At 55.5% G+C, this 20,037-nt stretch overlaps 1 protein-coding gene across 2 annotated transcripts in view; it reads right to left on the bottom strand.

The window, feature by feature from the left end:
- Positions 1 to 20,037, bottom strand: part of LOC140411766 (heme-binding protein 2-like) — a 91,608-nt gene that overhangs the window by 9,622 nt on the left and 61,949 nt on the right. For both annotated transcript variants that reach the window (XM_072500748.1, XM_072500749.1), the window contains exons 2-3: positions 13,311 to 13,504; positions 2,050 to 2,179 (exon numbers count right to left, since the gene is read on the bottom strand). In XM_072500748.1, coding sequence (XP_072356849.1) covers positions 2,050 to 2,179; positions 13,311 to 13,504 — 324 coding nt within the window. The remainder of the gene's footprint in view (positions 1 to 2,049; positions 2,180 to 13,310; positions 13,505 to 20,037) is intronic.

Genomic DNA, 20,037 nt, shown 5'->3' with positions numbered 1-20,037 from the left:
CCTCAACCACCATTAACCATTAAACATTCACCCTCAACCATCATAAACCATTAAACATTCACCCTCAACCACCATTAACCATGAAACATTCACCCTCAACCACCATTAACCATTAAACATTCACCCTCAACCATCATAAATCATTAAACATTCACCCTCAACCACCATTAACCATGAAACATTCACCCTCAACCACCATTAACCATTAAACATTCATCCTCAACCACCATTAACCATTAAACATTCACCCTCAACCACCATAAATCATTAAACATTCACCCTCAACCACCATTAACCATTAAACATTCACCCTCAACCACCATTAACCATTAATCATTCACCCTCAACAACCATTAACCAATAAACATTCACCCTCAACCACCATTAACCATTAAACATTCACCCTCAACCACCATTAACCATTAAACATTCACCCTCAACCACCATAAACCATTAAACATTCACCCTCAATCATCATTAACCATTAAACATTCACCGTCAACCACCATGAACCATTAAACATTCACCCTCAACCACCATTAACCATTAAACATTCACCCTCAACCACCATTAGCCATTAAACATTCACCCTCAACCACCATTAACCATTAAACATTCACCCTCAACCACCATAAACCATTAAACATTCACCTTCAACCACCATTAACCATTAAACATTCACCCTCAACCATCATTAACCATTAAACATTCATCCTCAACCACCATTAACCATTAAACATTCACCCTCAACCATCATTAACCATTAAACATTCAACCTCAACCACATTAACCATTAAACATTCACCCTCAACCACCATAAACCATTAAACATTCACCCTCAACCACCATAAACCATTAAACATTCACCCTCAATCACCATTAACCATTAAACATTCACCCTCAACCACCATTAACCATTAAACATTCACCTTCAACCACCATTAACCATTAAACATTCACCCTCAACCATCATTAACCATTAAACATTCACCCTCAACCACCATTAACCATTAAACATTCACCCTCAACCACCATTAACCATTAAACATTCAACCTCAACCACATTAACCATTAAACATTCACCCTCAACCACCATTAACCATTAAACATTCACCCTCAACCATCATTAACCATTAAACATTCACCCTCAACCACCATTAACCATTAAACATTCAACCTCAACCACATAAACCATTAAACATTCACCCTCAACCACCATTAACCATTAAACATTCACCCTCAACCACCATTAACCATTAAACATTCACCCTCAACCACCATTAACCATTAAACATTCACCCTCAACCACCATTAACCATTAAACATTCACCCACAACCACCATTAACCATTAATTATTCACCCTCAACCACCATTAACCATTAAACATTCACCCTCAACCACCATTAACCATTAAACATTCACCCTCAACCACCATTAACCATTAAATAACTGGACGCAGCTAGTTACACAGGATTTCTCTTTAACAAGGTAGAATTTCCTGTCACTGAGTCTCAGACAGGAGCCAGCATTCCCGCAGCATCCACTGAGCTGAGAGAGATGCAGTTTCTCAGCTTCCACAAGGGTTCATGTCGACTCCAAGAGCGGGTTGATGCCTGACAAGGAGCCTTTATTACACTCGGGAAATTCAGCAACCACAGCTGGAATCTCACTCCCAGCACAGGTGGGAAACCTTCCCCGATTCTGGAAACATAAAGCCTGAAGGTATCAAAGAAGTAGGGCTCAGGAGATCATGGGATATGGGGGGAAGGCAGGAACTTGATGATCAGCCATGATCAGAATGAATGGCGGAGCAGGCTCAAGGGGCCGAATGGCCTCCTCCTGCTTCTATTTTCTCGGTTTGTTTCTATGTGTGTAAGTAGCCCAAATAGCGCCTCAACCCACTAGTCACATGTGAGCGAGGAACGCTCTGGGATTGACAATTCTTTGCTCAGTGTGTCAGTCTGTACAGAAAGTTTCAAACGTGACAGGTTAAAGAGTGAGTGGCTGTTTTATAATCTGTTGTTACTTTGAAGGAACATCTGACATACCTGCAACATTCCCACAACGTGCATAACTGAATAGTTTGTCCTGACCGATCGCCAGCGCACTTTCAATATCCACGGCATCAACTTCAGTTTGAACCCATTGGCGAAATTTGAATTCCATCTCAACATAATTCTAAAACAAGAAAATAAAATCCATTACCATGTGACACAACTGAACTCGCACCAAAACACATCAGTGTTGAGGGGACTGTCCTCGTTCCCAGGTGTGGGAGCAGTATTCATGTCCTGCATGGACTGACCTGGTAAAAGAGTTTGGAATTTTTGATGGGAGTCTTGGCATCACCACTTCCAGATTGATTTTCCTGACCCCCTCATGCACTCTTTCAACTTTAGAGTTATCCTGCCCATTGGGCCTCACACCTTCCCCTTGGGCTTTCAATGAAAACAAATGTGGAGAATGTTCTGGAAGGCCATCGACACTGAATCATGTCCAGTAATTGTGTTTCCCTTTGGCTGTTTTACCACATTATTGAAACAGAAAGGTTTCAATGGGTTAGGAATTGGTCCTCGTATCCAGGCACTAATCCAGGTGAAAATAAAACAATGTCATTGGACCATAAGAAATAGGAGCTGGAATCGGCCCAATAACTCCTCAAGCCTTTTTTTTAGAAAATATTTTATTGAAGCATTTGTAATTTTCACAATTTAACATATTGACATTTCTAAAACAATCGCGCGGGTTGACGCACAAAATACCCCCTAAAAGAACAAATAATAAACCACGTCCCCCTCTTCTCCCGCCCTGTCCCCAATTACCCGGAGACTAAGCTCCCTGTCCTTATTTAACATTCCCCTGCCTTCTGTTTTCCTCCCCTCCCCCCCTTTTCCCTTTCCCCCTTACTGCTGACGTTCAATGTTTGTCAAAGAAATCGATGAACGGCTGCCCACTCCGGGCCAATCCCTGTATTGATCCTCTCAGAGCGAACTTGATTTTCTCCAGACTGAGAAACTCTACCATATCGCTGACCCACACTCCTGACTTCGGAGGCTCCGAGTCCCTCCATCTCAGCAAGATCCATCTCCGGGACACCAGGGAGGAGGAGGCCAGAATATCAGCCTCCCTCCCCCCCCCCCCCCGTGCCCCCGGATCCTCCGACACCCCAAATATTGTTAATTCTGGACTCAGAGTTACCCTACCTTCCCGGACTTCGACATAACATCCGCAAATCCCTGGCAGAATTCCCTCAGTTTCGGACATGCCCAAAACATATGGACATAGTTGGCAGGGCTACCCCCACACCGCCCACATCTGTCCTCCACCTCCTCGAAGAACCTACTCATCCGGGCTACCGTTATGTGGGCCCTGTGGGCCACCTTGAACTGAACCAAGCTGAGTCTAGCTCAGGACGAGGATGCATTCACCCTTTTCAAAGCTTTTCCCACAGTTCAGTTCCCAGCTCCCCTCCGAGCTCCTCTTCCCACTTCCTCTTCACCTCTCTGACAGGGGCCCCTTCCCACCCTAACAATTCCCTGTATATCTACGAAACCTTCCCACTCCAATCCCTGTTTTTGACAGCACTTTATCCTGTAGTCCCCTCAGGGGGAGGCGAGGAAAGCTTGGGACCTGCCTCCGTACAAAGTCCCGCACTTGAAGATACCGAAACCCGTTCCCACCCGGCAAGTCAAACTCCTGCTCTAATGTCTCCAAGGTCGGGAAGCCCTCCTGGATGAATAGATCCCCAAACCTCTCAATCCCTGCCTGCTGCCATACCTTAAAGCCCCCATCCAGCCCCCCCGGGACAAACCGGGGATTGTCACAGATCGGTGACCACACTGATGCCCCCTCCAGTCTCATATGCTGCCTCCATTGCCCCCACACCCTCAGGGCTGCCACCACCACAGGGCTTGAGGAGCACCGAGCCGGCGAGCCGGCGAGATCGCAGGGTTTAGATCAAAGATACATTTTATAATCCAAGTGAAATAAAGGTTACTTTATGAGAAAGCCATAAAAACATAATAACTGTGAGAAAGAGAATATAAACCCAGAGACCAGAGCAGGAACTACCAGAACTCAGAGAGAACTCAGAGAGAGACAGAACCTTACTCGGTGACGGGAAAGCACCATCGGAGGACCGAGCAACCCAGAGAAACTAGCAGAAGATCCAAAATTAACTGATTGTCAAGAAAGACTTAAAGTCTGCAACTGGTCCCCACAAGACAAGACCTTATTTGCCTTTCTAACAAAAGTAATTTAATCTTTTTAACGTGAAAGTAAAGTTAAGTTCAAGTTGTTAACCTGAAAGAGTGGTTATTATTACCATTTTGTAAGTTTACTGTACTTTACTTAGCAAGCCGGACCCGTAGGTGAGCTCCTAGGTGGTAAGTAAATAAAATTCTTCTCTGAAGATACAGGTTATGCCGGGGGATAACTTGAAACATTAGTTTGACCCGAATAGCACCCGCTTAAGTCTGCATAGGAGTCAGGGAGTTCAAATCCCTGCTCACCAGTTAGAATATATTGACCCGGGCATCACGGTGGCACAGTGGGTTAGCACTGCTGCATCACGGCGCTGAGGTCCCGGGTTCGATCCCGGCTCTGGGTCACTGTCCGTGTGGAGTTTGCACGTTCTCCCCGTGTCTGTGTGGGTTTCACCCCCACAACCCAAAACTGTGCAAGCTACGTGGATTGGCCACGCTAAATTGCCCCTTAATTGGAAAAAATGAATTGGGTACTCTAAAATCTAAAATCTAAAATCTAAAAAATTGTCTAATAAAAACGAATATATTGACCCTTTTCTGGTATCGAGGGAAATTCTAAGAATAGTGGTGAGGTAAAAACTACACTCCCCAGGAATTGATTCATGCCCTCCCCCCCATCCGGGGGTTCCGACTCGTATAGCTGGCTATACAATTCCCGGGACCCCCCCGACACGAGCTTCTTTTCGTGCTGCTTTCTGCGAGACTCTCAGATCACGAGTATATGTCACTTCCTGCTAGTGACATCACAGGGTTAACCCTTCACAGGACCTGTCCGAATATACTCCATTATACTACACCCCGAGGAACCTGGAATCCTAAATTTACCTTGTTATCTTGTCTGTTTCAATGAGATCGCTCTCATTCTCCTAAATTCCAGAGAGTTCCCGACAATATGATTCCTTTCAGTATTGGACAACTCTGTGACCCAGGAATCAACCCAGTGAATCTTCACTGCATCATCTCCAAGGAATGGACGTCCTGTTTTGGATCCGGTGCGAGCGTGCGTACCCTGGTCGAGGCCAGAGTGGGCCTCCAGGACTGGCAGTGCCAGGTGGCGGGGTTTTCTCAGGGATTACCCGCACCCTAGTCCTATGGAGATGCCTGGGGGCCACCGGGCACCCCGAGGGAGGAGGAGGTGCTGGGGCTGTGCCGGAGACTCCCGCAGGGGAGGTATCAGAACACCGCAGCCCCAAACTCCACCCCTCCTGTCCCTGGAGCCTCCAGTGGGCAGCAGGCAGAACAGGCCGGCACCACACCACCTGGGACACACGGGCAGGAGCCGGGCCCATCCAGGCCCGATCGCCCCAGAAGGCACCCGCCAACCGGGACCCAGGTGGCAGGGCGGGAATCACAGCAGGGCCTCCTCCACTCCTGCTGTACCGTCTGGGGAACTACCTAGGCGCAGTGTTAGGGCTGGAAGGCCAGAACGTTAGACACCAGTTAAGTTGGCACGGGTGCAGGGCACAGTTTCGAGTTAGGGTTTCGGGTTTTCACATTAAACACCAGTTCACACCGTTCCAACCGGCCTCGGTGCTCTGTCAGGGTGTGAGGGGTGGGCTGGTCTGGGCGGGCCACAGAGGAGGTGAGGTGGGGGGGGGGGGGGGAATGGGCGGATGTTGTGGGTGGCGAGGGCTCCCCACGGTACACTCCCCCCCCACCCCCCACCTCCCACCCCACCGACCGTGTGATGGACTGGCCAGCTGGCATGCAGGGTTCACCCAGGTGGAAGGTGCGACCGTGGGCATGAGGCAGACATTGTCAAACGATGTGGAGCACGGAGCTCATGGCAGAGCGGGCTGTCATCACCCTCCATCCCATGGCTCCGACCCGCTGTTACTGCCAACCCAGGGCCCCCAGCTCGGAGCGCCGCAGGTATGTATCACCGAGCGGCAGGCGGGGGATGTGGGGGCCTGGGGGTGGGAGGCGGTGTCCGTGCCCCAGGACAGATTCCCCCCCCCCGTCTAGTTGGTGAACATGGACACGATCAGTCCCGTGCCCATTGGCCCCGGTGCACACATCGTGCGGCCCCCTGAGCTGCCCATTGCAGGGGACCCGGGGGGGGGGCTCACTGTCACAGGGGTCTCTGTGGGGGGGGTTTTCCCTATCACAGGGGTCTCTGTGGGGGGGTCTCCCTATCACAGGGGTCTCTGGGGGGGGGGCTCCCTATCACAGGGGTCTCTGTGGAGGGGTCTCCCTATCACAGGGGTCTCTGTGGGGGGGGGGCTTTCCCTATCACAGGGGTCTCTGGGGGGGGGGCTCCCTATCACAGGGGTCTCTGGGGGGGGGGGCTCCCTATCACAGGGGTCTCTGTGGGTGGGGGGAAGTCTCCCTATCACAGGGGACACTGTGGGAGGGGGGTCTCCCTATCACAGGGGTCTCTGTGGGGGAGGGGTCTCTGTATCACAGGGTTCTCTGGGGGGGGGTCTCCCTATCACAGGGGTCTCTGTGGGGGGGGATCTTCCTATCACAGGCGTCTCTGTGTGGGGGTCTCCCTATCACAGGGGTCTCTGTGGGGGGTCTCCCTATTACAGGGGTCTCTGTGGGGGGGGGGGGTCTCCATATCACAGGGGTCCCTGTGGGGTGGCGTTCCCTATCAGAGGGGTCTCTGTGTGGGGGTATCCCTATCACGGGGTCACTGTGAGGGGTCTCCCTATCACAGGTGTCTCAGTGGGGGGGGGTCTCCCTATCACGGGGTCACTGTGAGGGGTCTCCCTATCACAGGTGTCTCAGTAGGGGGGGTCTCCCTATCACTGGGGTCTCTGTGGGGGGGGGGGGCTCCCTGTGGGTGGGGGGAAGTCTCCCTATCACAGGGGACACTGTGGGGGGGCCTCCCTATCACAGGGGACACTGTGGGGGGGCCTCCCTATCACAGGGGTCTCTGTGGGGGGGTCTCCCTATTACAGGGGTCTCTGTGGGGTGGGGGTCTCCATATCACAGGGTTGTCTGTGGGGGGGGGGGTCTCCCTATCACAGAGGTCTCTGTGGGGGGGTCTCCCTATTACAGGGGTCTCTGTGGGGTGGGGGTCTCCATATCACAGGGTTGTCTGTGGGGGGGGGGGGTCTCCCTATCACAGGGGTCTCTGTGGGGGGGGTCTCCCTATCACAGGGGTCTCTGTGGGGGGGGTCTCCCTATCACAGGGGTCTCTGTGGGGGGGGTGGGTCTCCCTACCACAGGGGTCTCTGTGGGGGGGTCTCCATATTACAGGGGTCTCTGTGGGGTGGGGGTCTCTATATCACAGGGGTCTCTGTGGGGGGGTCTCCCTATCACAGGGGTCTCTGTGGGGGGGGTCTCCCAATCACAGGGGCCTCTGTGGGGGTGGGTCTCCCTATCACAGGCGTCTCTGTGGGGGGATCTCCCGATCACAGGGGCCTCTTTGTGGGGGGTCTCTCTATCACAGGGGTCCCTGTGGGGTGGCGTTCCCTATCAGAGGGGTCTCTGTGTGGGGGGTCTCCCTATCACAGGGGTCTCTGTGCGGGAGGTCTCCCTATCACGGGGTCACTGAGGGGGGTCTCCCCATCACAGGTGTCTCAGTGGGGGGGGGTCTCCCTATCGGGGTCACTGTGGGGGGGTCTCCCTATCACAGGTGTCTCAGTGGGGGGGGGTCTCCCTATCACGGGGTCACTGTGGGGGGGTCTCCCTATCACAGGTGTCTCAGTGGGGGGGGGGTCTCCCTATCACTGGGGTCTCTGTGGGGGGGTCTCCCTATCACAGGGGTCTCTGTGGGGGTCTCCCTATCACGGGATCTCTGTGGGGGGGGGTCTCCCTATCACAGGGGTCTCTGTGGGGGTCTCCCTATCACGGGGTCTCTGTGGGGGGGGGTCTCCCTATCACAAGGGTCTCTGTGGGGGGGGGGGTCTCCCTATCACAGGGGTCTCTGTGGGGGTCTCCCTATCACGGGGTCTCTGTGGGGGGGGGGTCTCCCTATCACAGGGGTCTCTGTGGGGGTCTCCCTATCACGGGGTCTCTGTGGGGGGGGTCTCCCTATCACAAGGGTCTCTGTGGGGGGGGGTCTCCCTATCACAGGGGTCCCTGGGGAGTTGTACCACCCCTGTTGTTGTGGGTTGGGGGGGGGGCACACACACAATCCGGTGTGTGGGGGCTGCTTTTCTGGGGTGTAGGGTGGGGGTCTGGTGTGAGGGGAGTGGGTTTGAGCTTCGGATGGGCTCAGATGGCTTCACAGCTCCAGGGTCCCAGGTTCGATTCCCCGCTGGGTCACTGTCTGTGTGGAGTCTGCACCTTCTCCCCGTGTCTGTGTGGGTTTCCTCCGGGTCCTCCGGGGGCCAAGGGGGCAAAGTCACGGGAGGGCCACGATGGTGGAGACCACGGCCGGGATTCCAAGGAGGAGGTAGGGGTCGGCGTGGGGGGGACGTCAGAGATGTCGCGACGGCACTGCCGCGGCTGTGGGAGGGGCCTTTGCCGGGGAGGAGGCCGCCCAGGGTAGGGAGGGCAGGGTCGGATATGGTGTCGGGGGGGTCAGGGGTTGGGGTGGGGGGGAGTGGGGAGTGTCGGGGATGGGGGGTGGGGAGCGTTGTGGAGGGGTCGAGGGTAGGAGGATGGGGAGTATCGGGGAGGGGTCGGGGGTGGGGAGTGTCGGGGAGGGGTCGAGGGTAGGCGGGTGGGGAGTGTCGGGGAGGGGTCGGGAGGGGGGAGTGTCGGGGAGGGGTCGGGGGTGGGGAGTGTCGGGGAGGGGTCGGGGGTGGGGAGTGTCGGGGAGGGGTCGGGAGGGGGGAGTGTCGGGGAGGGGTCGGCGGTGGGGAGTGTCGGGGAGGGGTCGGGAGGGGGGAGTGTCGGGGAGGGGTCGGGGGTGGGGAGTGTCGGGGAGGGGTCGGGAGGGGGGAGTGTCGGGGAGGGGTCGGGGTGGGGAATGTCGGGGAGGGGTCGAGGGTAGGCGGGTGGGGAGTGTCGGGGAGGGGTCGGGAGGGGGGAGTGTCGGGGAGGGGTCGGGGGTGGGGAGTGTCGGGGAGGGGTTGGGGGTGGGGAGTGTCGGGGAGGGGTCGGGGGTGGGGAGTGTCGGGGAGGGGTCGGGAGGGGGGAGTGTCGGGGAGGGGTCGGGGGTGGGGAGTGTCGGGGAGGGGTCGGGAGGGGGGGAGTGTCGGGGAGGGGTCGGGGGTGGGGAGTGTCGGGGAGGGGTCGAGGGTAGGCGGGTGGGGAGTGTCGGGGAGGGGTCGGGGGTGGGGAGTGTCGGGGAGGGGTCGGGGGTGGGGAGTGTCGGGGAGGGGTCGGGAGGGGGGAGTGTCGGGGAGGGGTCGGGAGGGGGGAGTGTCGGGGAGGGGTCGGGGTGGGGAATGTCGGGGAGTGGTCGGCGGTGGGGAGTGTCGGGGAGGGGTCGGGAGGGGGGAGTGTCGGGGAGGGGTCGGGGGTGGGGAGTGTCGGGGAGGGGTCGAGGGTGGGGAGTGTCGGGGAGTGGTTGGGAGGCGGGGGTGTCGGGGAGGGGTCGGGAGGGGGGAGTGTCGGGGAGGGGTCGGGGGTGGGGAGTGTCGGGGAGGGGTCGGGGGTGGGGAGTGTCGGGGAGGGGTCGGGAGGGGGGAGTGTCGGGGAGGGGTCGGGGGTGGGGGGTGTCGGGGAGGGGTCGGGGGTGGGGAGTGTCGGGGAGGGGTCGGGGGTGGGGAGTGTCGGGGAGGGGTCGGGAGGGGGGTGTGTCGGGGAGGGGGTCGGGAGGGGGGAGTGTCGGGGAGGGGTCGGGGGTGGGGAGTGTCGGGGAGGGGTCGGGAGGGGGGAGTGTCGGGGAGGGGTCGGGGGTGGGGAGGGTCGGGGAGGGGTCGAGGGTAGGCGGGTGGGGAGTGTCGGGGAGGGGTCGGGAGGGGGGAGTGTCGGGGAGGGGTCGGGGGTGGGGAGTGTCGGGGAGGGGTCGAGGGTGGGGAGTGTCGGGGAGGGATCGGGAGGGGGGTGTCGTGGAGGGGTCGGGAGGGGGGAGTGCCGGGGAGGGGTCGGGGGTGGGGAGTGTCGGGGAGGGGTCGGGAGGGGGGAGTGTCGGGGAGGGGTCGGGGGTGGGGAGTGTCGGGGAGGGGTCGAGGGTAGGCGGGTGGGGAGTGTCGGGGAGGGGTCGGGAGGGGGGAGTGTCGGGGAGGGGTCGGGGGTGGGGAGTGTCGGGGAGGAGTCGGGGGTGGGGAGTGTCGGGGAGGGGTCGGGAGGGGGGAGTGTCAGGGAGGGGTCGGGAGGGGGGGAGTGTCGGATAGGGGTCGGGGGAGGTGGGAGTGTCGGGGAGGGGTCGGGGTGGGGAATGTCGGGGAGTGGTCGGCGGTGGGGAGTGTCGGGGAGGGGTCGGGAGGGGGGGAGTGTCGGGGAGGGGTCGGGGGTGGGGAGTGTCGGGGAGGGGTCGAGGGTGGGGAGTGTCGGGGAGTGGTTGGGAGGCGGGGGTGTCGGGGAGGGGTCGGGAGGGGGGAGTGTCGGGGAGGGGTCGGGGGTGGGGAGTGTCGGGGAGGGGTCGGGGGTGGGGAGTGTCGGGGAGGGGTCGGGAGGGGGGAGTGTCGGGGAGGGGTCGGGGGTGGGGGGTGTCGGGGAGGGGTCGGGGGTGGGGAGTGTCGGGGAGGGGTCGGGGGTGGGGAGTGTCGGGGAGGGGTCGGGAGGGGGGGTGTGTCGGGGAGGGGTCGGGAGGGGGGAGTGTCGGGGAGGGGTCGGGGGTGGGGAGTGTCGGGGAGGGGTCGGGAGGGGGGAGTGTCGGGGAGGGGTCGGGGGTGGGGAGGGTCGGGGAGGGGTCGAGGGTAGGCGGGTGGGGAGTGTCGGGGAGGGGTCGGGAGGGGGGAGTGTCGGGGAGGGGTCGGGGGTGGGGAGTGTCGGGGAGGGGTCGAGGGTGGGGAGTGTCGGGGAGGGATCGGGAGGGGGGTGTCGTGGAGGGGTCGGGAGGGGGGAGTGCCGGGGAGGGGTCGGGGGTGGGGAGTGTCGGGGAGGGGTCGGGAGGGGGGAGTGTCGGGGAGGGGTCGGGGGTGGGGAGTGTCGGGGAGGGGTCGAGGGTAGGCGGGTGGGGAGTGTCGGGGAGGGGTCGGGAGGGGGGAGTGTCGGGGAGGGGTCGGGGGTGGGGAGTGTCGGGGAGGAGTCGGGGGTGGGGGAGTGTCGGGGAGGGGTCGGGAGGGGGGAGTGTCAGGGAGGGGTCGGGAGGGGGGAGTGTCGGATAGGGGTCGGGGGAGGTGGGAGTGTTGGGGAGGGGTCAGGGAGGGGGGAGTGTCGGGGAGGGGTGGGGGTGGGGAGTGTCGGGGAGGGTTCGGGATGGGGGAGTGTCGGGGAGGGGTCGGGGGAGGTGGGAGTGTTGGGGAGGGGTCAGGGAGGGGGGAGTGTCGGGGAGGGGTGGGGGTGGGGAGTGTCGGGGAGGGTTCGGGATGGGAGAGTGTCGGGGAGGGGTCGGGGGAGGTGGGAGTGTTGGGGAGGGGTCAGGGAGGGGGGAGTGTCGGGGAGGGGTGGGGGTGGGGAGTGTCGGGGAGGGGTCGGGGGTGGGGAGCATCTGGGAGGGGGTAGGGGGTGTGGGGGGAGTGTTGTGGAGGGGTCGGGTCTGGGGTGGAGTGTCGGGAAGGGGTCGGGTGGGGGGTGGGGGGGTGCGTTGGTGAGGGGTCGGGGGTGAGGGGTTGTGGGGAAGTGTCGGGGAGAGTTTGGGGGTCGGGGTTGGGGGGTGTCGGGGAGGGGACGGCGGTGGGGTGGAGTGTCGGGGAGGGGTTGGAGGTGGGGGAGTGGAGTGTCGGGGAGGGGTCGGGGGTGGGGGTGGGGAGTGTCGGGGAGGGGTCGGAGGTGGGGGGTGGGGAGTGTCAGGGAGGGGTAGGGGGTGTGGGGGGAATGTTGGGGAGAGTTTGGGGGTCGGGGTTGGGGGGGTTTCGGGGAGGGGACGGCGGTGGGGTTGTGTGGGGAGTGTTGGGGAGGGGTCGAGCGTGGGACGTCACGGTATCACAGTGGTTAGCACTGTTGCTACACAGCGCCAGGGTCCCAGGTTCGATTCCCGGCTTGGGTCACTGTCTGTGTGGCGTCTGCACGTTCTCCCCGTGTCTGCGTGGGTTTCCTCCGGGTGCTCCGGTTTCCTCCCACAAGTCCCGAAAGACGTGCTGTAGGTGAATTGGACATTCTGAATTCTCCCTCTGTGTACCCGAACAGGTGCCGGAATGTGGCGACTAGGGGATTTTCACAGTAACTTCATTGCAGTGTTAATGTAAAAACCTACTTGTGACAATAATAATGATTATTATTATTATCCTGTCCATGCCCCTCATAATCTTGTCCACCTCGATCAGATCGCCCCTCAGTCTTCTCTGCTCCAGCGAAAACAACCCAAGCCCCAACCTCTCTTCATAACTGAAATGTTCCGTCCCAGGCACCATCCTGGTGAATCTCCTCTGCACCCCCTCCAGCACCCCCTCCTTCCTATAATGTGGTGCCCAGAATTACACACAGTACTCCAGCTGTGTCCTCACCAATGTTCTGTACAACTCCAACATCACCTCCCTGCTTTTGTAATCTCTGTCCCGATTGAGAAAAGCCAGTGTCCCATTTGCCTTTTCTACCCCCCTATTAACCTGCCCTCTGCCTTCAGAGACCACCCTCAGCTTCCTGCCTCTCAGCCAATTGTGGGTCCAATGTGTCTCTTTGCCTTGTGTCCCATGGGCCCTGACTGGATCAGTCTGCCACGAGGGACCCTATCAAAAGCCTGGCTAAAGCCCATATCGACCACTCCAAATGCATTCCCCTCATCAACACTCCTGCTCACCGCCTCAAATAATTCAACTGTATTTGTCAAGAAAGACCTTCCACGCTGACTATCCCTGATTAATCCGTGTCTAAAGTACAGATAGATTCTGCTCCTCAGAATACTTTCCTGATCCCAGCCTTGAATTTAGAAACCATTAACTGTGTGAGTGCCGGGTCCCGGGATGTGTGAACCGCCCGGGGCAGATATTTCACTGTTTATTCCAGTTCACACACTCAGCATTGACAACCCTCCCTGCCTGAGTCAGACAGATGTTTGACAGTAAAGAGAGTAAAGGGGACTCGACCCAAAAACACAGCCATTAAATAATTTCCACTGGTACAAATATTACAGAATGCAGCGAACTCTGAACTATACTCACCTTGTCCTCAATGATGACTTCGGGTTTAATGCATTGCTCTTGTTCACAGAGTTCGATCACCTTGTCTACCGCATCCTGTGCAGCGAGTTGGTTCCAGAAGAGGACACACACGGTTAAGACGATTCTCAGCATCTTGGTGTCGGTACAGGTCACTGGTGAATTCACTGAATGCCCCTCAGCACCTTCAGCTCGATCTGCAGTTTGAGCAGAGAGCTCAGAGAGTTTTATACAGTTTTAGGGGGATGATTTTGAATAAAGATTAGCTACGGGAACATCACATGTTGAAGAAACACAACAACTAATTAACTATGGAAATGTTTTTTGGGCCCAACATTGAATTTAGAAATCATGATCTCTGTGATGCCGGTTGCCGGGAAATGTGAACCGCCCGGGACAGATATTTCACTATTGATTCCAGTTCACACACTCAGCATTGACCCCCCTGCCTGAGTTAGACAGGAAATGTGAACCGCCCGGGGCAGATATTTCACTATTGATTCCAGTTCACACACTCAGCATTGATCCCCCTGCCTGAGTTAGACAGGAAATGTGAACCGCCCGGGGCAGATATTTCACTATTGATTCCAGTTCACACACTCAGCATTGACCCCCCTGCCTGAGTTAGACAGGAAATGTGAACCGCCCGGGGCAGATATTTCACTATTGATTCCAGTTCACACACTCAGCATTGATCCCCCTGCCTCAGTTAGACAGGAAATGTGAACCGCCCGGGACAGATATTTCACTATTGATTCCAGTTCACACACTCAGCATTGACCCCCCTGCCTGAGTTAGACAGGAAATGTGAACCGCCCGGGGCAGATATTTCACTATTGATTCCAGTTCACACACACAGCATTGACCCCCCTGCTGAGTTAGACAGGAAACGTGAACCGCCCGGGGCAGATATTTCACTATTGATTCCAGTTCACACACTCAGCATTGACCCCTCTGCCTGAGTGAGACAGGAAATGTGAACCTCCCGGGGCAGATATTTCACTATTGATTCCAGTTCACACACTCAGCATTGACCCCCCTGCCTGGGTTCGACAGGAAATGTGAACCGCCCGGGGCAGATATTTCACTATTGATTCCAGTTCACACACTCAGCATTGACCCCCCTGCCTGAGTTAGACAGGAAATGTGAACCGCCCGGGGCAGATATTTCACTATTGATTCCAGTTCATACAGTCAGCATTGACCCCCCTGCCTGAGTTAGACAGGAAATGTGAACCGCCTGGGGCAGATATTTCACTATTGATTCCAGTTCACACACTCAGCATTGACCCCCCTGCCTGAGTTAGACAGGAAATGTGAACCGCCCGGGGCAGATATTACACTATTGATTCCAGTTCACACACTCAGCATTGACCCCCCTGCCTGAGTTAGACAGGAAATGTGAACCGCCCGGGGTAGATATTTCACTATTGATTCCAGTTCACACACTCAGCATTGACCCCCCTGCCTGAGTTAGACAGGAAATGTGAACCGCCCGGGGCAGATATTTCACTATTGATTCCAGTTCACACACTCAGCATTGATCCCCCTGCCTGAGTTAGACAGGAAATGTGAACCGCCCGGGGCAGATATTTCACTAATGATTCCAGTTCACATGCTCAGCATTGACCCCCCTGCCTGAGATAGACAGGAAATGTGAACCGCCCGGGGCAGATATTTCACTATTGATTCCAGTTCACACACTCAGCATTGACCCCCCTGCCTGAGTTAGACAGGAAATGTGAACCGCCCGGGGCAGATATTTCACTATTGATTCCAGTTCACACACTCAGCATTGACCCCCCTGCCTGAGTTAGACAGGAAATGTGAACCGCCCGGGGCAGATATTTCACTATTGATTCCAGTTCACACACTCAGCATTGATCCCCCTGCCTGAGTTAGACAGGAAATGGGAACCGCCCGGGGTAGATATTTCACTATTGATTCCAGTTCACACACTCAGCATCGATCCCCCTGCCTGAGTTAGACAGGAAATGTGAACCGCCCGGGGCAGATATTTCACTATTGATGCCAGTTCACACACTCAGCATTGACCCCCCTGCCTGAGTTAGACAGGAAATGTGAACCGCCCGGGGCAGATATTTCACTATTGATTCCAGTTCACACACTCAGCATTGACCCCCCTGCCTGAGCTAGACAGGAAATGTGAACCGCCCGGGGCAGATATTTCACAATTGATTCCAGTTCACACACTCAGCATCGATCCCCCTGCCTGAGTTAGACAGGAAATGTGAACAGCCCGGGGCAGATATTTCACTATTGATTCCAGTTCACACACTCAGCATTGACCCCCCTGCCTGAGTTAGACAGGAAATGTGAACCTCCCGGGGCAGATATTTCACTATTTATTCCAGTTCACACACTCAGCATTGACCCCACTGCCTGAGTTAGACAGGAAATGTGAACCGCCCGGGGCAGATATTTCACTGTTGATTCCAGTTCACACACTCAGCAATGACCCCCCTGCCTGAGTTAGACAGGAAATGTGAACCGCCCGGGGCAGATATTTCACTCTTGATTCCAGTTCACACACTCAGCATTGATCCCCCTGCCTGAGTGAGACAGGAAATGTGAACCGCCCGGGGCAGATATTTCACTATTGATTCCAGTTCACACACTCAGCATTGATCCCCCTGCCTGAGTTAGACAGGAAATGTGAACCGCCCGGGGCAGATATTTCATTATTGATTCCAGTTCACACATTCAGCATTGACCCCCCTGCCTGAGTTGGACAGGAAATGTGAACCGCCCGGGGCAGATATTTCAATATTGATTCCAGTTCACACACTCAGCATCGATCCCCCTGCCTGAGTTAGACAGGAAATGTGAACCGCCCGGGACAGATATTTCACTATTGATTCCAGTTCACACACTCAGCATTGACCCCCCTGCCTGAGTTAGACAGGAAATGTGAACCGCCCGGGGCAGATATTTCACTATTGATTCCAGTTCACACACTCAGCATTGACCCCCCTGACCGAGTTAGACAGGAAATGTGAACCGCCCGGGGCAGATATTTCACTATTGATTCCAGTTCACACACTCAGCATTGACCCCACTGCCTGAGTTAGACAGGAAATGTGAACCGCCCGGGGCAGATATTTCACTATTGATTCCAGTTCACACACTCAGCATTGACCCCCCTGCCTGAGTTAGACAGGAAATGTGAACCGCCCGGGGCAGATATTTCACAATTGATTCCAGTTCACACACTCAGCATTGATCCCCCTGCCTGAGTAAGACGGGAAATGTGAACCGCCCGGGGCAGATACTTCACTATTGATTCCAGTTCACACACTCAGCACTGATCCCCCTGCCTGAGTTAGACAGGAAATGTGAATCGCCCGGGGCAGATATTTCACGATTGATTCCAGTTCACACACTCAGCATTGACCCCCCTGCCTGAGTTAGACAGGAAATGTGAACCGCCCGGGGCAGATATTTCACTATTGATTCCAGTTGACACACTCAGCATTGACCCCCCTGCCTGAGTTAGACAGGAAATGTGAACCGCCCGGGGCAGATATTTCACTATTGATTCCAGTTCACACACTCAGCATTGACCCCCCTGCCTGAGTTAGACAGGAAATGTGAACCGCCCGGGGCAGATATTTCACTATTGATTCCAGTTCACACACTCAGCATTGACCCCCCTGCCTGAGCTAGACAGGAAATGTGAACCGCCCGGGGCAGATATTTCACAATTGATTCCAGTTCACACACTCAGCATCGATCCCCCTGCCTGAGTTAGACAGGAAATGTGAACAGCCCTGGGCAGATATTTCACTATTGATTCCAGTTCACACACTCAGCATTGACCCCCCTGCCTGAGTTAGGCAGGAAATGTGAACCTCCCGGGGCAGATATTTCACTATTGATTCCAGTTCACACACTCAGCATTGACCCCACTGCCTGAGTTAGACAGGAAATGTGAACCGCCCGGGGCAGATATTTCACTATTGATTCCAGTTCACACACTCAGCAATGACCCCCCTGCCTGAGTTAGACAGGAAATGTGACTCGCCCGGGGCAGATATTTCACTCTTGATTCCAGTTCACACACTCAGCATTGATCCCCCTGCCTGAGTTAGACAGGAAATGTGAACCGCCCGGGGCAGATATTTCACTCTTGATTCCAGTTCACACACTCAGCATTGATCCCCCTGCCTGAGTTAGACAGGAAATGTGAACCGCCCGGGGCAGATATTTCATTATTGATTCCAGTTCACACATTCAGCATAGACCCCCCTGCCTGAGTTGGACAGGAAATGTGAACCGCCCGGGGCAGATATTTCACTATTGATTCCAGTTCACACACTCAGCATCGATCCCCCTGCCTGAGTTAGACAGGAAATGTGAACCGCCCGGGGCAGATATTTCACTATTGATTCCAGTTCACACACTCAGCATTGACCCCCCTGCCTGAGTTAGACAGGAAATGTGAACCGCCCGGGGCAGATATTTCACAATTGATTCCAGTTCACACACTCAACATTGATCCCCCTGCCTGAGTAAGACGGGAAATGTGAACCGCCCGGGGCAGATATTTCACTATTGATTCCAGTTCACACACTCAGCATTGACCCCCCTGCCTGAGTTAGACAGGAAATGTGAACCGCCCGGGGCAGATATTTCACTATTGATTCCAGTTCACACACTCAGCATTGACCCCCCTGCCTGAGTTAGACAGGAAATGTGAACCGCCCGGGGCAGATATTTCACTATTGATTCCAGTTCACACACTCAGCATTGACCCCCTTGCCTGAGTTAGACAGGAAATGTGAACCGCCCGGGGCAGATATTTCACTATTGATTCCAGTTCACACACTCAGCATTGATCCCCCCTGCCTGAGTTAGACAGGAAATGTGAACCGCCCGGGGCAGATATTTCACTATTGATTCCAGTTCACACACTCAGCATTGATCCCCCTGCCTGAGTTAGACAGGAAATGTGAACCGCCCTGGGGCAGATATTTCATTGTTGATTCCAGTTCACACACTCAGCATTGACCCCCCTGCCTGAGTTAGACAGGAAACGTGAACCGTACGGGGCAGATATTTCACTATTTCACTATTGATTCCAGTTCAAACACTCAGCATTGACCCCCCTGCCTGAGTTAGACAGGAAATGTGAACTGCCCGGGGCAGATATTTCACTATTGATTCCAGTTCACACACACAGCATTGACCCCCCTGCCTGAGTTCGACAGGAAATGTGAACCGCTCGGGGCAGATATTTCACTATTGATTCCAGTTCACACACTCAGCACTGACCCCCCTGCCTGAGTTAGAGAGGTAATGTGAACCGCCCGGGGCAGATATTTCACTATTGATTCCAGTTCACACACTCAGCATTGACCCCCCTGCCTGAGTGAGACAGGAAATGTGAACCGCCCGGGACAGATATTTCACCATTGATTCCAGTTCACACACTCAGCATTGACCACCCTGCCTGAGTTAGACAGGAAATGTGAACCGCCCGGTGCAGATATTTCACTATTGATTCCAGTTCACACACTCAGCATCGATCCCCCTGCCTGAGTTAGACAGGAAATGTGAACCGCCCGGGGCAGATATTCCACTATTGATTCCAGTTCACACACTCAGCATCGATCCCCCTGCCTGAGTTAGACAGGAAATGTGAACCGCCCGGGGCAGATATTTCTCTATTGATTCCAGTTCACACACTCAGCATTGTCCCCCTGCCTGAGTTAGACAGGAAATGTGAACCGCCCGGGGCAGATATTTCACTATTGATTCCAGTTCACACACTCAGCATTGACCCCCCCTGCCTGAGTTAGACAGGAAATGTGAACCGCCCGGGACAGATATTTCACTAATGATTCCAGTTCACACACTCAGCATTGACCCCCCTGCCTGAGTTAGACAGGAAATGTGAACCGCCCGGGGCAGATATTTCACTATTGATTCCAGTTCACACACTCAGCATTGACCCCCCTGCCTGAGTTAGACAGGAAATGTGAACCGCCCGGGGCTGATATTTCACTATTGATTCCAGTTCACACACTCAGCATTGATTGTCCTGCCTGAGTTAGACAGGAAATGTGAACCGCCAGGGGCAGATATTTCACTGTTGATTCCAGTTCACACACTCAGCATTGACCCCCCTGCCTGAGTTAGACAGGAAATGTGAACCGCCCGGGGCAGATACTTCACTATTGATTCCAGTTCACACACTCAGCATTGATCCCCCTGCCTGAGTTAGACAGGAAATATGAACCGCCCGGGGCAGATATTTCACTATTGATTCCAGTTCACACAATCAGCATTGACCCCCCTGCCTGAGTTAGACAGGTTTCTGGTGGGAAAGGAAGTCGAGGGTTATGGGGACAGGCAGCAAAGTGGAGTTAAGGCCACAGTTTGATCAGACATGATCTAATGGAACGATGGAGCAGGTTGGAGGTGCTGATTGATCTACTCCAGCTCCAATCTTTTTTTATTTATTCTTGGGATGTGGGTGTTGCTGGGCGGGGCTGGCATTTGTTGCCCGACCCTAATTGCCCTGGAACTGAGTGGTTTGCTAAGACAAGCCAGTGGACAGTGCGGAAGGATGCTACAAGTTACAGAGGGACATAGATAAGCTGCAGCGCTGGGCTGAGAGGTGGCAAATGGAGTTTAATGCAGAAAAGTGTGAGGTGATTCATTTTGGGAGGAATAACAGGAATAGAGAGTACTGGGCTAATGGTAA

This window comes from Scyliorhinus torazame, chromosome 4 (assembly GCF_047496885.1).
Source record: "Scyliorhinus torazame isolate Kashiwa2021f chromosome 4, sScyTor2.1, whole genome shotgun sequence".
In the NCBI taxonomy this organism is placed as follows: domain Eukaryota; kingdom Metazoa; phylum Chordata; class Chondrichthyes; order Carcharhiniformes; family Scyliorhinidae; genus Scyliorhinus; species Scyliorhinus torazame.
This window is presented reverse-complemented; position numbering and strand designations above follow the sequence as displayed.